The sequence below is a fragment of the Chaetodon trifascialis genome, chromosome 21 (assembly GCF_039877785.1).
Source record: "Chaetodon trifascialis isolate fChaTrf1 chromosome 21, fChaTrf1.hap1, whole genome shotgun sequence".
NCBI classification, from domain to species: Eukaryota; Metazoa; Chordata; class Actinopteri; order Chaetodontiformes; family Chaetodontidae; genus Chaetodon; species Chaetodon trifascialis.
This window is the reverse complement of record NC_092076.1, coordinates 19,879,936-19,896,569: the sequence shown is the minus strand read 5'-3', so window position 1 is coordinate 19,896,569 and position 16,634 is coordinate 19,879,936. Positions and strand designations below refer to the sequence as shown.

Sequence of the window (16,634 nt, the reverse complement as noted above, 5' to 3'; positions counted from 1 at the left end):
GACACTGGAGTTCAGTGAGACAAAATATCTCTTATACGCACCTGTCAGTCGTCAAACACGGGTTTGATTTAGCCAAAAGTCTGTTTTAGGGTTTATTGATTGTTTTTGTCCATTGGACTGGTGAGCCTTCGGGCATTAATCTACTGACCTTGAGACAATTGTGTTTTTGAAACAGTTTTCTTTTTTAAATCATGAAACGCTGCTTCAACCAAAAGCTGGCTTGCTGCCAAGTAGTTCCCTTTTATGCTTGCCATTTGAAGGCCTTACTGCTAGACTGCCAGCCTAAATCCATTTTTTGTCCAGATTGATTTTAGAAAGTCTGGACAAAAACCACATGAAATGTAATTTTTGCAAATTGGACCCACGCCACATTTGGAGGTGGTTTGATGTGGGGCTCAGGAGGTACAGTGGTTGTCCACTTGTCAGAAGGTCAGTGGTTCGATCCCTGACCTTGGCGGTGGAAGTATTTGTGCATTTGTACAATTGCTCATTGTGAGTGAGTGAATGAATGAATAATGATAATGTGCTTACCTCTCTTACAGTACGAAAGGGTGAATGCTGACTTGTGTTGTAAACGCGTCAGACAAGTGCTATATAAATACAGTCTATGTACCTGCAAACCTCCAGTCAGGTTTCTGAACATCTGTCAGTCCGGACACTGTGGGTAAATTGGATTTGAAAGTGTCTTTTGTGTCACTCACACCATGACACATAACCACGACAGCAATTCCAGAGTGGCTGAAGTGCATTAGAGAGGCTGAGCGTAATCCACACAGCTACTAGCAGAGCAGTATGAAAGAAAACACAGAGAACAACAGTGTGCTGCTAGTGGACAACTGTTTGGAGGTTGAGATTATGGAGCTCCATTCCCCATGCTTCTGCAATGGAAAGCCATGTTGCCACCGTACATAGACATTGATGCCTACCTACACTGACACATCAACCCATGCAGATAGGTTCGTGATATCTGGACACTCAAATCAAATCTAATCACTTGCAAAAAACAGTGCTGTCTTAAATTGAGAAACAAATCTGACTTGTCTGCAGTCTGAGCAAGGCCTAAGTGTGACATGTCCAGATAAAATGCAGATGCAGTGTCATAGGCTTTTGTTTACTTGTGTGTCTGTTAGCCAGATCACAAATCAGGAACAGTGGGATACCAGATATAAACAATAAGTTGACCTCCTCTTAGTGCTGAACAGCTGCACACTCAGCATTATCTATGGCCACTGTCAAAGCAGAGATTCGCTGTTATAGTGCCTTTTCTAATTTCCCACAGTTTTATTAGCTTTCCTTGTCACTCAGAAGACTCCTAAATTACACTGTTACAGGTGTATTTTGTGTTTTTATGGTCATGAAAAGTGTCAGGGTGGATCAACCAAAATTTGTGGTGTTGTCCATTACTGCTAAAAATTGACACTTTTGTTTGACCCTGTGGGATTTCAAATGGAATTAAATTAGTTCACCACATGCCTTATCTGATGAAGACAGGTCACTAAGCAACACGGTCTAATCTTCTAGAGCAATGATAGTGTGCATGTGTCAACCACACAGAAGTGTGTGTGTGTGTGTGTGTGTGTGTGTGTGTGTGTGTGTGTGTGTGTGTGTGTGTGTGTGTGTGTGTGTGTGTGTGTGTGTGTGTGTGTGTGTGTGTGTGTGTGTGTGTGTGTGTGGACCTATAATGAACCTGGCCTCATTATTTCTCAAGAGGATATTGCTTACTTTGTGTTTCTCTCACTCGTCATGCAGAATGCATCATACATAATGCAACACTCACACAAATGTACTGAGTTACACACACACACACACACACACACACTCTCTCTCTCTCTCTCTCTCTCTCTCACACACACACAAACACACACACACACACACACACACACACACACACACACACACACACACACACACACACACACACACACACACACGTGAAGAGGTACTCAAACCTAAACCCACCCAACTGTTCAGTTGTGCTGCATGTGAACACACACACACACACACACACACACACACACACACACACACACACACACACACACACACACACAGAGAAAGAAGCACACATGTGATCAGTGAGGTACTTTGCCTCAGAAAGTGTTTGTGATGCTAGTGACTCAGCCCTGTGTTTTAGAGTGTTTGTGATGTGGGTGACTCAGCCCTGTGTTGGGTTAACCATGTTCACTTCCTTCTGCTCCAGAGGGCAGTGACAGGCAGAAAACACTCCTCTAGTCTGATAGGTCAATGTCTTATTGTCTTCATGGGGATGTTTGATTTGAAAGATTCATAAACACTCAGATCATCAAGTCCATACCACACAAAAACCAGACTTTGGCCCAGACTACCTCTCTCTTGTGACTGACCCTGTTATCAGAAGCTACCTTCTCTCTACTGAACATCAGTGAGGCTTAGAACAACAGTTTCTAGGTCTTGGCAATGTCCTGTGTCCTAAAACAGGTGGTATGGCTTGTAGCATGAGTTTCACAAGTCCTCATACTGCAATGATGAAATTTGTCCTTACGTTCCACATTGGGTGTTTTCTGAATTGACCACCCTATCAGAGGGCTGACAAAAAATCTACTCAGTCATCAGTGACTACTAAAGTGACAAATCCAAAAATAATTTATTTGGGCGTTTTCTGATGTGTCACCTCTATGGTTAAAGGACTGTATGGCTCAATACAGCGTGGGTTTTATTTGAGAGATCTTGGAGTGCAGCAACTGTACAAAAAATAGGTCAAATGGAACATCAAGCACACGCAGTCAAACAATTAAACCCTCAGAGAAGTCAAAGAAAATGAAGTCTACAACCCAAACTGCACGTTGTAAACATAACACAGCTTACCTACCCTCCAGGCTGATCTTTGACCTACCATACTGTATGTGCATTTACTTTTATGACCAAAGGAACATACAAATGGGGTAGAAGCCACAGTAAATCAGTGAACAGCATGAAGCAAGAATGAGTGTACTGTTAGAGGGTAGTTCTTATGTGCTGTACTCAATCATGGTTTTCCTCTGCAGTGAGGGGTTATGAGGCCACGCTGATTAATTTCAGCCCTTTTTGACAAAATGCTGGCTTTTATTAATTTGGATGGAGCTAGTCCATTGGTGCAGCAAAACAATGCAGAATCATCCAGCAGAAAAGTTGAACAAGGTTCAGCTTTGGCTGCAATGCAACATTCTGTCGTCCAGCAAGGTGCTGTGTTGACCAATAAAATACATGCAAACACATGTTCCTGGTAGATTACCTTGTATCAAAATGTATAATGGCATTTCTACTGTTTACCTTGTGATCAATGATAAAACATTATTAATTTCCCACAGAGCAGTAAAATCCTGTCTGTGAGTATTAGAAACTGCTGTGCACTGTCTGGGCCCTGATACATCTTTAAATGTGTTCATCCGTCTCACTGGTACCTTAAACATCACACCCCTACCAAGAGATGATTTCACTCTTAATGAGGTATGAAAAATACTTATTCTTATTAGTTCACTGCCAGGGGGATTTGTCACTTGAAAGTAAACATTCAATTTTGGGGCACTGGCTGAAATAACTAACTGCATCAGTTGTTTTTCTTGGAACAATCTCAATAAAGCTGATGGTTGGAACTATGCAAATAAAACCCAACTTGTAAAAAGACATAGTATTCCTTTAATATGGCACATCAGAAAACATTCAGATGAATGTTTTTGTAGCAGTCATATGGGTCATTTAAAAGGGGTTAACAGCTCATCTGTTGTCCTGCTTATGTGGGTGCAAGAACTGAACCGATGGCTAGACTTACAAAAATGAAATGCAAGTTGTAATAAATTGTAGTTTTTAAAGCGAACAAGAACAAAGAGTGAAGTTTATGTCTGGCTCCTGTATTAAACAGGTCTCTGTGCTTCCTCTAGAAATGAAACCTGAATGTGACTATGTTGCAGTACAATGCACAGTTTATCAATGGGCTAGCTGAATCTGAGGCTTATTGTGAATTGAATGCACTTTAAAGCAAAGGCTGTTCTGTTTGATGACATTAATGTCGCTTGAACTCTCACTACTGCTGTACATTTCAGTTCATATTTGTGTCCTGTAACTGTCATTGTTTTGACTCCACAAAATTATGGAGCATGTATTTTAGAGGTTTTTTTTTTAAAAAGATGGTGTTAGTTATTGATTTTTTTAGGGTCCTCCTTTAATTGATTTAATATTTTTTTATATTGTTGAGGTTTGAAACAGCTGTGTGCTAAGGTCCTCTACAAGTGCACTCCTCTCTTACCAGTGAGAGTCACTATTGAATGACAAATGTACAGAGATGTGTTTGTGGTCTCAAATCCTGACTCTAAAGACTATGAGCGTTAAAATCGATGACAATTGCTGATTTTTGATTTTAAGCAATCTTAAAATAAGGAGACTGCGAAAGGGCGGATGATGGAACCAGCGGTAAAGGATGTGATGTTGGACACAGAAGGCTGCAGAGTTCAATGGCCTGTCTGGCCTTCCCCTCTTCAATTTTGGTTCCTCCCCAGGACCTCTGGGAAATGCAGTCTCCAACAAATGCAGAATATCTTCTTTTTATTGTTTTAGGAGTATAAGTAGATGCCCTATTGTTATACAATCAGACGTATATTTCTGTTACATACGTTCGTATTATGCAGTGCTTCACTGTTTATGTTTACGGGAATAGGAGTATTTTTATATTTGCTGATAAAACTTCATATCCCAGGCTGCTTTTCGTTTCGTACCAAGGCTCCGTAGTGGGGACGAGGAGGTGAGTTGGTGGAAAATGACTGGAGGGAGGCTCTTATCTGGGGGTGAAATCACATATTACCGCGATGGATTGTGTATTATTTTTAATATAGACCCATGTTTACCTTTTTTGAAGGCGGACCAAGCAGCTCTGGGTGAAATTTGGTGACACCGGAGGATTTGTAAGGCGTTTTCAAACAGTTTTATTCACGTCGGAACAGTGCCAGAGACACACCGATAACCGTTAGTTTTTTCCGCAGCCAGAATGCCGCGGGACAACAAAACTCCTCTTATCCAGAAAATAGCAAAGCAAGCCTACATCACCTACAAAGGCTTCAAATCTTCGACCAACGGGGAGAATAATCTCGTGGCGGACAAACAGACTGAATTAATCTCCTTAGTGACTGCGGTCAGGGCTGCCGACCTGAAAATTACTTCCCGGAAAACCAAACCGAGCTCGGCAGCAGCGGGGCTCCAAAGCCCCCCGGTCACCTACATGCACATCTGTGAGACGGAGGTGTTCAGTATGGGGGTGTTCCTGTTGAGGACCGGCGCCTCCATCCCGCTGCACGACCACCCGGGCATGAACGGGATGCTGAAGGTCTGTTCCAGCTCATGTTTACTGTTATATGGCCTTTTGTTGCCCCGTGGCGGCCCGCTCTCTGTTCTGCCTCTGACATATTACTTTGTTTTGTTAGCGATAGCCAGCTAGCAGAGAGCGTGAACGCCTCGGCGCACTCTGAGACACGACTTTAACTGTTTGGTGACTGGGTTGCATTCACTTCATGAAGTTTAGACACCATGTATATCAGACAAACGAATTCTAGTTTTGTAATGCTGTTTGATTTGTGTACCTGCGCCGAACCCGAGGGAAGCCTTCACAGCATTTCAGCAAAAACCCTCAGTTTCTGGCAGAGTTTATTGTGCAGTTATTGTTCCATCAAGGAGAGTACGGGATGTGTTGGGGCCACCATGTTACTGTAACTCACCATCGAATTACAGATATATATGCACTCTTTGCACATCCAAAGGCGCAAATCAGAGCACACAGTACACACTTGCCCAGTGTTTCCCAACCTCTTTGAACCACGGCACATATTTGACATTAGAAAAATGTCAAGGCACACCACCAAACAGCAATGTCATAAAAAGTATATTTATTGAAATATAATGAAAATCTAGTCTCAATTTACTTAATTTACTTACTCAGTGTGAAGCCTGGGCCTGTTTAGTTGAACACATAGCTGATGTTCTTGCAGGAATTGAAGAAAGACACACAGGAAGATTTCACCTGATTGGTGCTCTAAGCCTCAGAGCACCAATCAGGTGAATTGGATCATCTTCCACGGCACAGCTGATGATTTCTCATGGCACACTTTTGTGCCGGCACAGTGGTTGGGAAGTACTGCACTAGTCAACTGTCCTGGGGCCCCAGACCCTGAAGGGATCATAATCCCTAGGGTCACTGCATCACAACTGGTTTTTCGTAATTTGAATTGAAGTCTTGTTTGACAGTTTTTATAGAAAATGAAAGTGTGTCTGGCCTTGACCCTCATACCTGGTGTCTGTCCTCTGTCCTGTCTGTCCTCATGAGCTTGATAATTTCAGTTATTGTCCACATTCCTGAATAAGTTGTGTTTCGTCAAATGATCACAGACTAATGCAAATAATGTGTTATTCCATTACAGGAACATGTGATTAACAGTGTCATTTTCTAAACTCAGAACTCCCACTTTGAATCCAGAGGGACATGTCCCTCCCACAGGCATCTTGAAAAGTTCAAAAGTGAGGCAGTCCACACATAGAACTTTAAGAAAATCAGAATTAATGTCACTTACTGATTAATTATTCAGAGTTCTGTTTACTTTTGGTAAGAAATCCTGGTAATTCCCAGCAAAGGAGTGATATATTTCCAGGAAGTAATAAGGCAAATGCTCAGTCTTGTTATGCTTACTGAAAACTATAGCATCTACTGTCTTCAATGGGAGAGTCACAGGTGGTGGAGGAGAGGAACAATTTTTTATCTGACGGGGACAGCAAGACCTGACTTTACACCAGAGTGTTCTGTGATAACCACATGTAGAAGTCAGTGGCTTGTAAGCCATGACATGGTAACCTACTGTATGTGTTATTGTTATCCTTCTAACTGTATCCTGTCTTGTGGTCAGGTTCTCTACGGCAAGGTGAGCCTCCGCTGTTTTGACAAGCTGGAAGATGACCTGACTGACAGCTCTGTACTGCCTCATTTTGAGCCTCCATTGGCTCAGTCCGAGATGGGCTCCCTGCGGCGCTCCGTGCTCCGCTCAGTGGCCGAGTACTCAGAGAACAGCGGGCCCTGCCTCCTCACTCCGGTACGGGATAACCTCCACCAGATTGACGCAGTGGAGGGACCAGCCGCGTTCCTGGATATCCTGGCGCCTCCATACAATCCAGATGATGGGCGGGACTGTCACTATTACAAAGTGCTGCAATCTGCGGCCGAGGGGGGAACAGATGGAAAGAGCACCAAGGAGGAGCAGGGAGAGGACAAGGATAAAGAAGAGGAGGCATGGCTGCTAGAGATCCCTCAGCCAGAGGACTTCTGGTGTGGTGGGGAACAGTACCCAGGCCCTGCGGTCTCTGTCTGAGTGCAACCTCTTATCAGTGGAGCTACACTGCAGCATATGACAGATGATACAGTGATATCCATCCACAAGGGGAAACTTTGGTCAAACATGAGGGTCGTTATTACCTGGGAGTCAAAGGGATTGAGTGCCTTGCTCAAAGATGCTACAGCAGAGCAGAATCTTGTAGAAAGAGGAGCGTGAACTCTGACAACCTGCACAGCATCAGGACCACTGAATTTTCTTCCACAAACCAATAACCTTGTCCGTGCTGAGAAAACAGTGGACTCGAGGAATTCACATTTCTATTTTTCTTCAGACGATTACGTTGCCTTGAATGTCATCAGCCAAATGCTCTGTGAATGGTGGTGTGTCACTAGGATCTCTGGTGTGTGTTCTGTGAGGCTGGGAAAGCCTTTTCCACTTGATGTTTCACTCTGCTGCAGAGGACCTCCACAGCATGACGTGTCTTAATGCCAAAGCGTGTAACTCAAGTCGTTCCTGCCTTATTTGTGAATATTGAATGTATAGGAGTGCCATTTCTTTTGTTCACACTCATTGTTTCTTCCATCGTGCACACACTACATTATGTATACTTTATTTTCTTTTTATGTGTTTCACTGTTTCTAGATAACATGGTACCTACACAGGTCTGGTCAATTAAGGGGAAAAAGATGATGTTCAGCTATTTCTACAGAGTCTGTGATGTCATATCAGTGTATGAGTGATATAGCGTATGTGATGTGTCTTATTAAAGACTGAACAAAGTCTTTAAACTCACTTCAGAAAGTATAGTCGCTAAATAAGTATTGCATTTTAAAATGGAAGCTGTGTTAGAGAACTAAACATTTTTATGGTATGAAGCCAACACACTTCCACTTTCTTCACCACCTTTTACATGTAGCTTGATCAACACTATATCATTTCCAGTCTGTATGTTATGTTACTTTAGCTTTATCCTCTTTGGGCCTACATTAGACTTCACACAGGTCTATGTGCCAGTTTGACAATGATTCTGTCACTCTGGTGTTGAATGTATGCTGAACAATAAAATAGATGGGAATAATCATGGAGCTGGATGTAATTTGTGTGATTTCTTATACTGCTAGTCCTCCAGTGATCTTCATTTCTGTGATTTTGGTCAGTGCAATATCTGCGGCACCACCGCTGATACACATTTTGACTTGTAACTTAGCTTTCATATATGAGCAAACTTGAAAATAAGTTGAAAGAATATAATGTTTTCAATGACCGTTATCCAATCCTGTGAAGTTAAGTATCTTAAAGATGTCAGTAGAGAGTAGGGTCTCTGGAAGTAAAGTGCAACACCTCCTTTGTGGCCACAAAATTCCAAAAGCAAACAACTTTACAGTGATGTTAACAGTGCTCTTTATATTCATTAATGGTAGCTCGTCCAACAGGCTAACACCCGCTACACCTGACCCAACAGCAGTCTGTAAGGGGGATGTTAAATAAGGTGTGGAATTGTTCCCCCTATCTGCTATTTCTTTTACACCAAACACAACGAGAAATCATATGTAGCTTGTGTGTTAGGGATTTGCCCTGTGCTGATACCTGACAGATAACATGGCATTAAGAGTACTGAAAGTACTGAGCAGAAAAACATGTTCACATCTCATTAGATAAGATTCTTAGGGAGAAAAAATGCCCACAAAAAAAATGAGGCACGACATGCTGGGGACACATCTGGAGTCCTCAGACCTGAGGTGTGCAGTTGGACCTCTTGAATTTTACAAATTATACACTTTAGTTTAATATAAAAAAGGTTCAGTATTGGATTCCAAGACATAAAGGACCCATTTATGTTTTATTTAAAGCTTGATATGACAGATGAAGAACATACCTTATTATCACTACATCACACATTACATGCACATGCCATGCTTTGTGAAATTAATTCTCCGCGTTTGACCCATCCTTGGTCTGTCGATCCTCCGCGGCAGACCAGGAACAGTGAGCTGCCAGCTGCCAGTTCCTTTTTGTCACCATTGGTCTTCTTGCATGTTTTTAGTGGGGGTATTTTTATGGAGGATACCCCAGGTGAACATGGGGAGAACATGCAAACTCCACACAGAAAGGCCCTCTTTTCCTCGAGCAGCAGGCACTGAAGGCATGGTGGAGGACACGCCACCAGCGCCCACAGCGGGATTCAAACCAGCACCTTCTAGCTGTGAGGCGACAGTGTTACCACTTGTCCTACCGTGCCACCAAAGAAAGTAAAATAAGTGCAAAAAAGTAGAGGAAAATCCTTAAAACTGAACAAGAAAAGAGACAGAGAGAGGTTTCACCTCCCAGCAGGACAATGACCCTCAAACAGAATCAAATCCAGACAGAAACAGCTCTGACAAGAAGAGAAGAAAGGTCAACGTCCGGACAGGCCAAGTCTTCTCCCACACTGCACCACAGTACAGGATTTGTAGCAGCACTTGAACGGACTTGTTCATTTGTGGCACACTCACTTAAGCTTAGGTAATACTTGAGGAAATCTGTGTATAGTTGAATATTTAACAGATATTTATATGTGCTGACTTAAAGGATCAGTGTGTCAGGTTGCAGGATGGCAGTCAGCTGAATACCCCTCGACTCGCCCAGACTTTTCCAAGCATGTGAGAGAACCTAGGGTGGCCTCGAAACTGGTGAGAAAAGCCAAAGGTGCTCTCGAGAGCCAGAGTTTACTTTGCCTATTCTGGGCTACTGTAGAAAAATGGTGGACTACGTGGAAGAGGACCCACCCTCTGTGGAGATAATGAGCTTGTTCTGAAGTCATAAAAGCACGAGTCTTATTTTCAGGTGATTGTACACTGATGAAAACATACCTATGAATATCCCAATCCATCCTTCTAAATTTTACACACTGGTCCTTTAAATTAATATCCTTTTTTTCTTATATTGGTAGAAAGCCACCATAAAAACTATATTTTATATGTTCTCTCATATAAAATATCATTAACTACAGTGCTAATATTCATGTCAGCATTTTCACGACCACGCTGACATTGACTGTCACTCGGCTGCACTAAGACTGCAGAGACACTGGCCCTGTCAGTCAGGTCAGAGGCTCATATGAAATGCAATTATCTTTAATTTCCAGTATAGAATTTATCAGGACAGTACATCAGTATGGGGAATACTTGTGGTGCAGCTTGAACAAGAGGAGCCATTTGTTGCCAGCCACTAGTAGAGATGTCAGATATGCGTGTCTATCTTCCTTACTGTAAACTCTCTGCTGCTCTGGATGTAACAGTCACTGAAGACTGGTTATAGTTACCAGGAAATATTCCGTGATTTGCCATCAGGCAGGTACCACACCAAAATTAACATTCAGCAAGCTGGTAAGACAAGTGAAGCTGCAGTAGTTCATTGACCATCATGAACAATGAACAATGAAGGACAAGACTTTACTTGTGACCTATTTAGTATTTGGAAGCAGCGTATAACACTGGATAAATGTTACACAGCAGACTAATACATAGCTGTAAGGGTTAGGGAGAGAGGGAGGGTTTAAGGAAAGGGTCACTGGACTGTCAGTGAGGAGACGAGGGGGTGAAGAACTGTAACGTTCTTTGTCCGGCTCATGATGACTCTCGACAGTATCGCTCACTTGTTCTTGTGGTCAAGTTGGTGTCAGAACAATAAAGATGTTACAGATGACTTCAGGCTTCACACCTTTTAACAGCAAAAGTCTGACATTTTGAGAAAAGCGCTCGTTTGTCGTCCTCCCCACAATCTATCAAGAGGATTAATATCCCTTTAATCTATGTGTCCAATGCAGGGACAGGTCTGAGACATAAAGCAACTTTGTTTCCACCCTAGATACTTTTGGAGATCAGTCTTGAAGAAGAAGTACCAAAGAAAGTGATGAATTTCCACACAGTGCCAGCAATTATTTTCTTTTATTGTTCTTTATTTTTCTACGCATCTCTGTATTAGATGTTCATGAGAAAACACTCAGTTTAAAAAACAGACATTAGGCTTATATCCTTTATATCTATATAAGTAAATAATAAAACTTTATGTAGATAAACTGTTATGTTATCTATTGGCAGGATTGTTTTTTTTGTTACCATAACATGCCTCAGACAGGCAGTCACTGTTTTCTTGCTGTTTATTCTGGACCGTTGGAAGTCTTGAAACTCATGTCTCACTGATGTCCACATGTGATGCCTCAATCACAGCAACACTATAAACTGAGAGAAACCTGTTATTGACCAACCTCATAACCTCCATCCATAAATTCTGCTTTACTTGACTGCAGATGAACATGAAAAAACACCTTGAAATTACACCATAAATTTTTAGGAAAACAAATTAAAAGATTTCAAAATGAAGTTTATCAACTGTCAGACATGTAGGATAATTCTATATTGGCAGGGAGCTTGATCTTATGTTTGTTGTTAATTCTACATCTGTAAAGTTTACTTCACAGCATCAGTGTATGCCCTTCAACTTTGTTCCGTGGTGTAATGAACCCTTCAGTATGAAGGTAAAGCACCATAAATGAGTGTGCGGTACCACATCCTGCTGTTTATTAATATACAGACATTTAGTAAATGGAAAGGAATCAGATGACCACAGCTGCCCACTCATGAGAGGTGTTTAGGTGTGAGTCACAACAAATAATAGAGACAGAGGCAACATTACAGCATAAAAAACACGCACTCCAACCAAAGATTTCAGCTGATGGAAGTTTGGAGCAATAAACAGTTCGTTTCTGGTGAGAAAGAAACAGAATTCAAACAGTTCATAACTGAAGTCATGTCCTCTCTGTTTTTCTGGAAATCTGTGAGTTTTAGCAACCTAAGAGGGGTTTACATTCTCATTAAAAACTGACACATAATGAGTCTTATATAGGCTGATTGCAGTGTTTTTGTCCCAGTGAATTGTACTTTTAGACCACCATATAATGGAAAAATAAATAAATGTAATGTATGAATGAATATAAATATTACAGCATTTCTCCCCCACAACTGTATGTCTTGAGGGCAGTGTCAGGAAGGTTTTGAAGCAGCATTTGGGAAATAATCTTGAAAGAAAATATAATTGAACTGTTAACTAAATAAGTAAAGTATGAAAAAGAAATAAAATAGGGAGGCTGCATGCGGGTAACTTGGGATTCATGAACTCATGAACTGACGTACGCACCATCTATATTCTTACATCCGACAAAGTATATTTATTTTCTATATAGTCAGCTTATTTAGAATATTTTGCTGCTTTTTCCTCTGAAAGTTGAGCTTCTTTAGAAGAGAATGACCTAATTGTATGTCAGATGGTTGGAAATGTGGACTTCATCATTCTCTTTAACTGGAGTGGAAATGTGATTCCTTTCACTGATTTTACTCAGTGCTTGACAGTCTTGACTGTCTTTCACCTTTACTATAAAAAAAACTGTACATTCTCGATCTAGTGCATTTATAACCTGATGCGACACCTAAATTAAAAGTGAGTGGGTGAAAACTGAGTCAGAGATGCCTTGATTGACGCAAGACGGGATTTACCCTATTGAATTTCCAACATAAACAGCTTTACAAGTCTTGTAAATACACATTAAAGAATTGTATTAACCGCTTTCAACTCAGCAACTCCTGGGTTCCATGAACGCATCTCGGTTGACACCACTGGGATGTGTTGTCGCTTTAGTTATGAATAATAAACCAAACTGATAACGCCTGTGTTTATCATCCTCATACATTTAATAAGTCTCAAAACACACATCACACCAAAAAAATAAAAATAAAATGTCAAGTCGGTATGAGTTCAACATATTTATACTTTTTTTTTTTTTTTTTTTTGGTAACACAAGAACCACAACTGCTTAACACTTGAAGTTACACAAGACCAAATGTGTACAAAAATAGAATGTCTTCCAACTTTACATATTAAAGGACAAATATACATTGCATTAGAAGCGTCCTTGAATCAGTCAGTGTACAAAAAGACACACAGCAAGGCACTAAAGGGGAAATAAAGTCATCAACAAACATGTTAGAATGAACACACTGTCAATTCAATAACTTAGAACAGTTCTTTTCTTCAAAACATTATTGCAGTTATTTCACATTTAACGCACAGCCTATGGCACTCTCAACGTATGTTGGTAACATTTAAAAATCCCCTTTATATTACAACCGCCCTTTTATATATTCTTATGAATTAATGGCTATATTTACTTTTCTGTTCAGTAGACTGCGCAGGCAAAGTGCTTTCGTTTCAGTCTTTCTGTTAGTTCTGGAGCAGGAATAGGTGGATGTGCGTAATTGCGCACGGCTTCACAGAGGTTCTTGCTCATTCCCATTCCGGTGTTTAGGCCAGTTCACAACAGTTTCGGAATCATTATTTGAAAGTTCTTTTCTTTTAAGGGGTTAGTGTGCGCCACGCTGCTATGGTGACAACGAGGTTTTCCAAGGAAAACTATGAACAAATCCCGTTTGTTGCGCTGATGCCGCCTGAGGAGCGCTCCACACCGGAGCTGCTGGACGAAGAAGAGGACGAAGAGGAGACAGTGGAGGACTTCCTCTCTTTCTGCCTCAGGTGGATTTTAGTGTGTCTCTTCCTCTCGTCACTCCGGGCGAACTTGCGGCCACAGAAGTCGCACGCGAACGGCTTCTCCCCCGTGTGCGTGCGAATGTGCGTCGTGAGGTGGTCACTGCGGCTGAAGTTGCGCATACAGATCCGGCACTGGAACGGCTTGTGTCCAGTGTGGATCCTGATGTGTCTGGTCAGTTCGTCGGAACGGGAGAACCGCCGGTCGCAGCCCTCAGCCGGACAGGGATACGGCCGCTCGTGGATGGGTGTCTTGCTGGGTCTGTTGGGGTACTTTCTGGGCCGCAGGATCGGTCTCAGGGGCAGGTTCTGTGGGCTGTAGGCAGATGGGATCCTCGGCGGCCCTCCCTCGGAGCTACCACCACCTGGACCCCCCAGCGTAAAGTTCCTGATAGTGTTCAGTGGGGTAAGGGGTGGAGGGACACGGAATGTATCGAGCGGACATGGACCGAATGGTTTCCGATCTTGGATACCTGCAGTGTGCATGTCCCGCTGGCAAGCCGGCTGGAAGAAGCCCGAGTAGTCGGGGATGATGGGGAAGAGCCCCGGCGTTTCTGAGCTGCTGGGCTGCTTGGGCGAAGAGTAGGAGGGGGGAGGGTATGAGGCGATGGGGCAGGTAGAGGTGGACAAAAACGCCGAGGGGTCCTGGTAGACCTCCCCGCAGCCAGAAGAGGAGTAAGGAGGTGGAGGGGAGTACAGGTGGTGGTGGTGGTCCATGTCTGCCTGATTCTGAGCCGCCATGGTGCAACTCAAATTTCCGCTGGAGAAGTGATTGGGAGATCCCGAGGAAACCGGGGAGGAGGACGCTGAAGAGGAGGGAGGAGGAGGGGGCGGTGGCGGCTGGGCCATGTTGAAGATGCCCGAGACGATGTTGATCACTCCCTCGGGGTTCCAGTTACCTGGATACTGGGAGTCGATGGAGAACTTTCCCATGTAGGTGAAAGTCTGGTTGCGGTGGGATGCGGGCTGAGAGAAGCCGCTGGAGTAGGAGGAGAGGTCCAGAGAGCGCTTCTCTGCACTCATGTCTGCGCCCATCAAACCATCTGCAGCCAAAAACAAAAGAGGTCATCAGTCACATTACCATGATTAGTTAACCTGTTCATACTAGACAGGAAAGTGGGCTTAGTGAGAGACAGCGGATGCGTATCTGTTACATTACGCACCGACTCTGGTCTTATCATGTTATTACATGCATATATGATATATTTTACCAAACTAATTCATTCTGATTAATCATAGAAAGCAATTAGTTCATATTATGGCACTAACTAATTCTTACTAACCCATTTTATTACCATAACAGTCAAAACAATAGTCTTTATATTCAAATCTGAAGCAGAAAGGATTTGGACTTGTCATGACTTAAACATTAAGGATGTAAATAACTTTTCATAGATGAGTAAGGCATTTCCTTTATTATTGACTACTAGTGTGTGATCTTACCTGCTGCCACATTAATCTGGTCGTAATGCGCTCCTATATCGGTGTTGGGGAAGATAGCCACAGAGGTCGGCAAGCTGGTGGCGATGTCATCCACAGAGTAAACGCTCTCGGCCACGGGATGCACGAACCCGCCGAGGTTCACTGGCACCTTTTCCAAAGTTTTAGCCGTCATTGTGGAGCGAAGAAAAACCTCCGCGTCTGCTCTCTTTCTCTCCCCTTCTTCTTATCCAAAAAAGCTTTTAACAAACAGTGTGTCACTCAGCCGAGCGTGGGTCACCACTGCATATTTCAGTCTGTCACCGGGAGTGAGAGGATGATCTGCGTGTGTCTGGTGCGGTTCATGCGCTCTCGTGATGAACTTAACACCGCGTAAAGTAACTGTTATTGGGAACAGGGGCCCAGGCACTACTATGTATATATGGGGAACCTTTTGATTACGGCCGCCACGTCATTGCCCAAATATGGGGTGGGAGGGGTAATGAGAGCGGAGAGAAGAGAGGCTCCGCTGATGCTGATTGGCTGGGAGGCTCCGTGACGATGTCAAAGGGAATCACTTGTTAATGGAGAACCCGCTGCTCCGGAGAGATAAAACGGACTTTTTCCACTCCCTGCCAAACTGGGATACACTGTCACAAAACAACACTCCAGCACAATATACCAAAGTGTGCACACGCAGCCATTATGCCTCCATGTTTCTTTTAAGTATTAGCCGGTTTGTTTGTTTTTTTTTACATTTATTCTCGTGTATGCTCGATCTAATCGGACATCAAAAGAGGAATTCCGGTTGAGCTTCTGCAGCCATAAAAGGTTGAATCCGGTAATTGGGCACGTCCCCCATGCTCCATATTTGGTTTTGATTCCGGATTTCTGATCATCGGAAAGTGACGAGTTTTACCGAGCTGAGCGACAGAAAGAGAAAGTCGCTGTAGCATAACCACAAGCAAATGACACGGAGAAGAGGAGCGGAATTTACTCCTTTGGGTGCTATAGTCTGCATGAGCTCGGAAACTCCTGTCAGCCTGATTTGACTATGCTCTAGGAAAGAATAAATTCACCGGGGAGCTAAATATAGTCATTTAGAGATATTTACAGTCAGTGAGAGGAAAGCAATATTTATAGAGGCAGTGGTAGTGTGCCACCTGAAGTAAACACAGAAACAATTAAAATCGAAGAGGTTCTAGTGGTCCACATACACGAGGACATAGCCTATTGAAATTCTTTCAGATTTTTCAAACTTTTAAATCAGCATGATAACATAATGTGTCTCGTCCATTCAGTCAAAGTGTGGAGTAT

General features: G+C 42.8%; 2 protein-coding genes across 2 annotated transcripts; one reads left to right on the top strand and one right to left on the bottom strand.

Moving 5' to 3' along the window:
• The first annotated feature begins 4,755 nt into the window (after positions 1–4,755).
• adoa (2-aminoethanethiol (cysteamine) dioxygenase a) lies at positions 4,756–8,408 on the top strand. Its single transcript, XM_070990858.1, has 2 exons — positions 4,756–5,332; positions 6,900–8,408. Exons 1-2 carry the CDS (start codon positions 4,997–4,999, stop codon positions 7,356–7,358), a joined length of 795 nt encoding a protein of 264 aa, XP_070846959.1. The 5' UTR covers positions 4,756–4,996; the 3' UTR covers positions 7,359–8,408.
• Positions 8,409–13,147: 4,739 nt separating this feature from the next.
• egr2b (early growth response 2b) lies at positions 13,148–15,733 on the bottom strand. The gene is made up of 2 exons (XM_070990665.1): positions 15,342–15,733; positions 13,148–14,941 (listed from the first exon to the last, which is right to left on the bottom strand). Exons 1-2 carry the CDS (start codon positions 15,511–15,513, stop codon positions 13,767–13,769), a joined length of 1,347 nt encoding a protein of 448 aa, XP_070846766.1. The 5' UTR covers positions 15,514–15,733; the 3' UTR covers positions 13,148–13,766.
• Positions 15,734–16,634: the final 901 nt, after the last annotated feature.

What these genes read in the sequence shown, in the direction of transcription:
- adoa (XM_070990858.1), top strand. Translation starts at nt 4,997, where the DNA reads ATGCCGCGGGACAACAAAACTCCTCTTATCCAGAAAATAGCAAAGCAA. An exon ending in GCATGAACGGGATGCTGAAG is followed by an intron (nt 5,333 to 6,899) that starts GTCTGTTCCAGC and finishes TCTTGTGGTCAG; the next exon opens with GTTCTCTACGGCAAGGTGAG.
- egr2b (XM_070990665.1), bottom strand. Translation starts at nt 15,513, where the DNA reads ATGACGGCTAAAACTTTGGAAAAGGTGCCAGTGAACCTCGGCGGGTTC. An exon ending in CCAGATTAATGTGGCAGCAG is followed by an intron (nt 14,942 to 15,341) that starts GTAAGATCACAC and finishes TTTTGGCTGCAG; the next exon opens with ATGGTTTGATGGGCGCAGAC.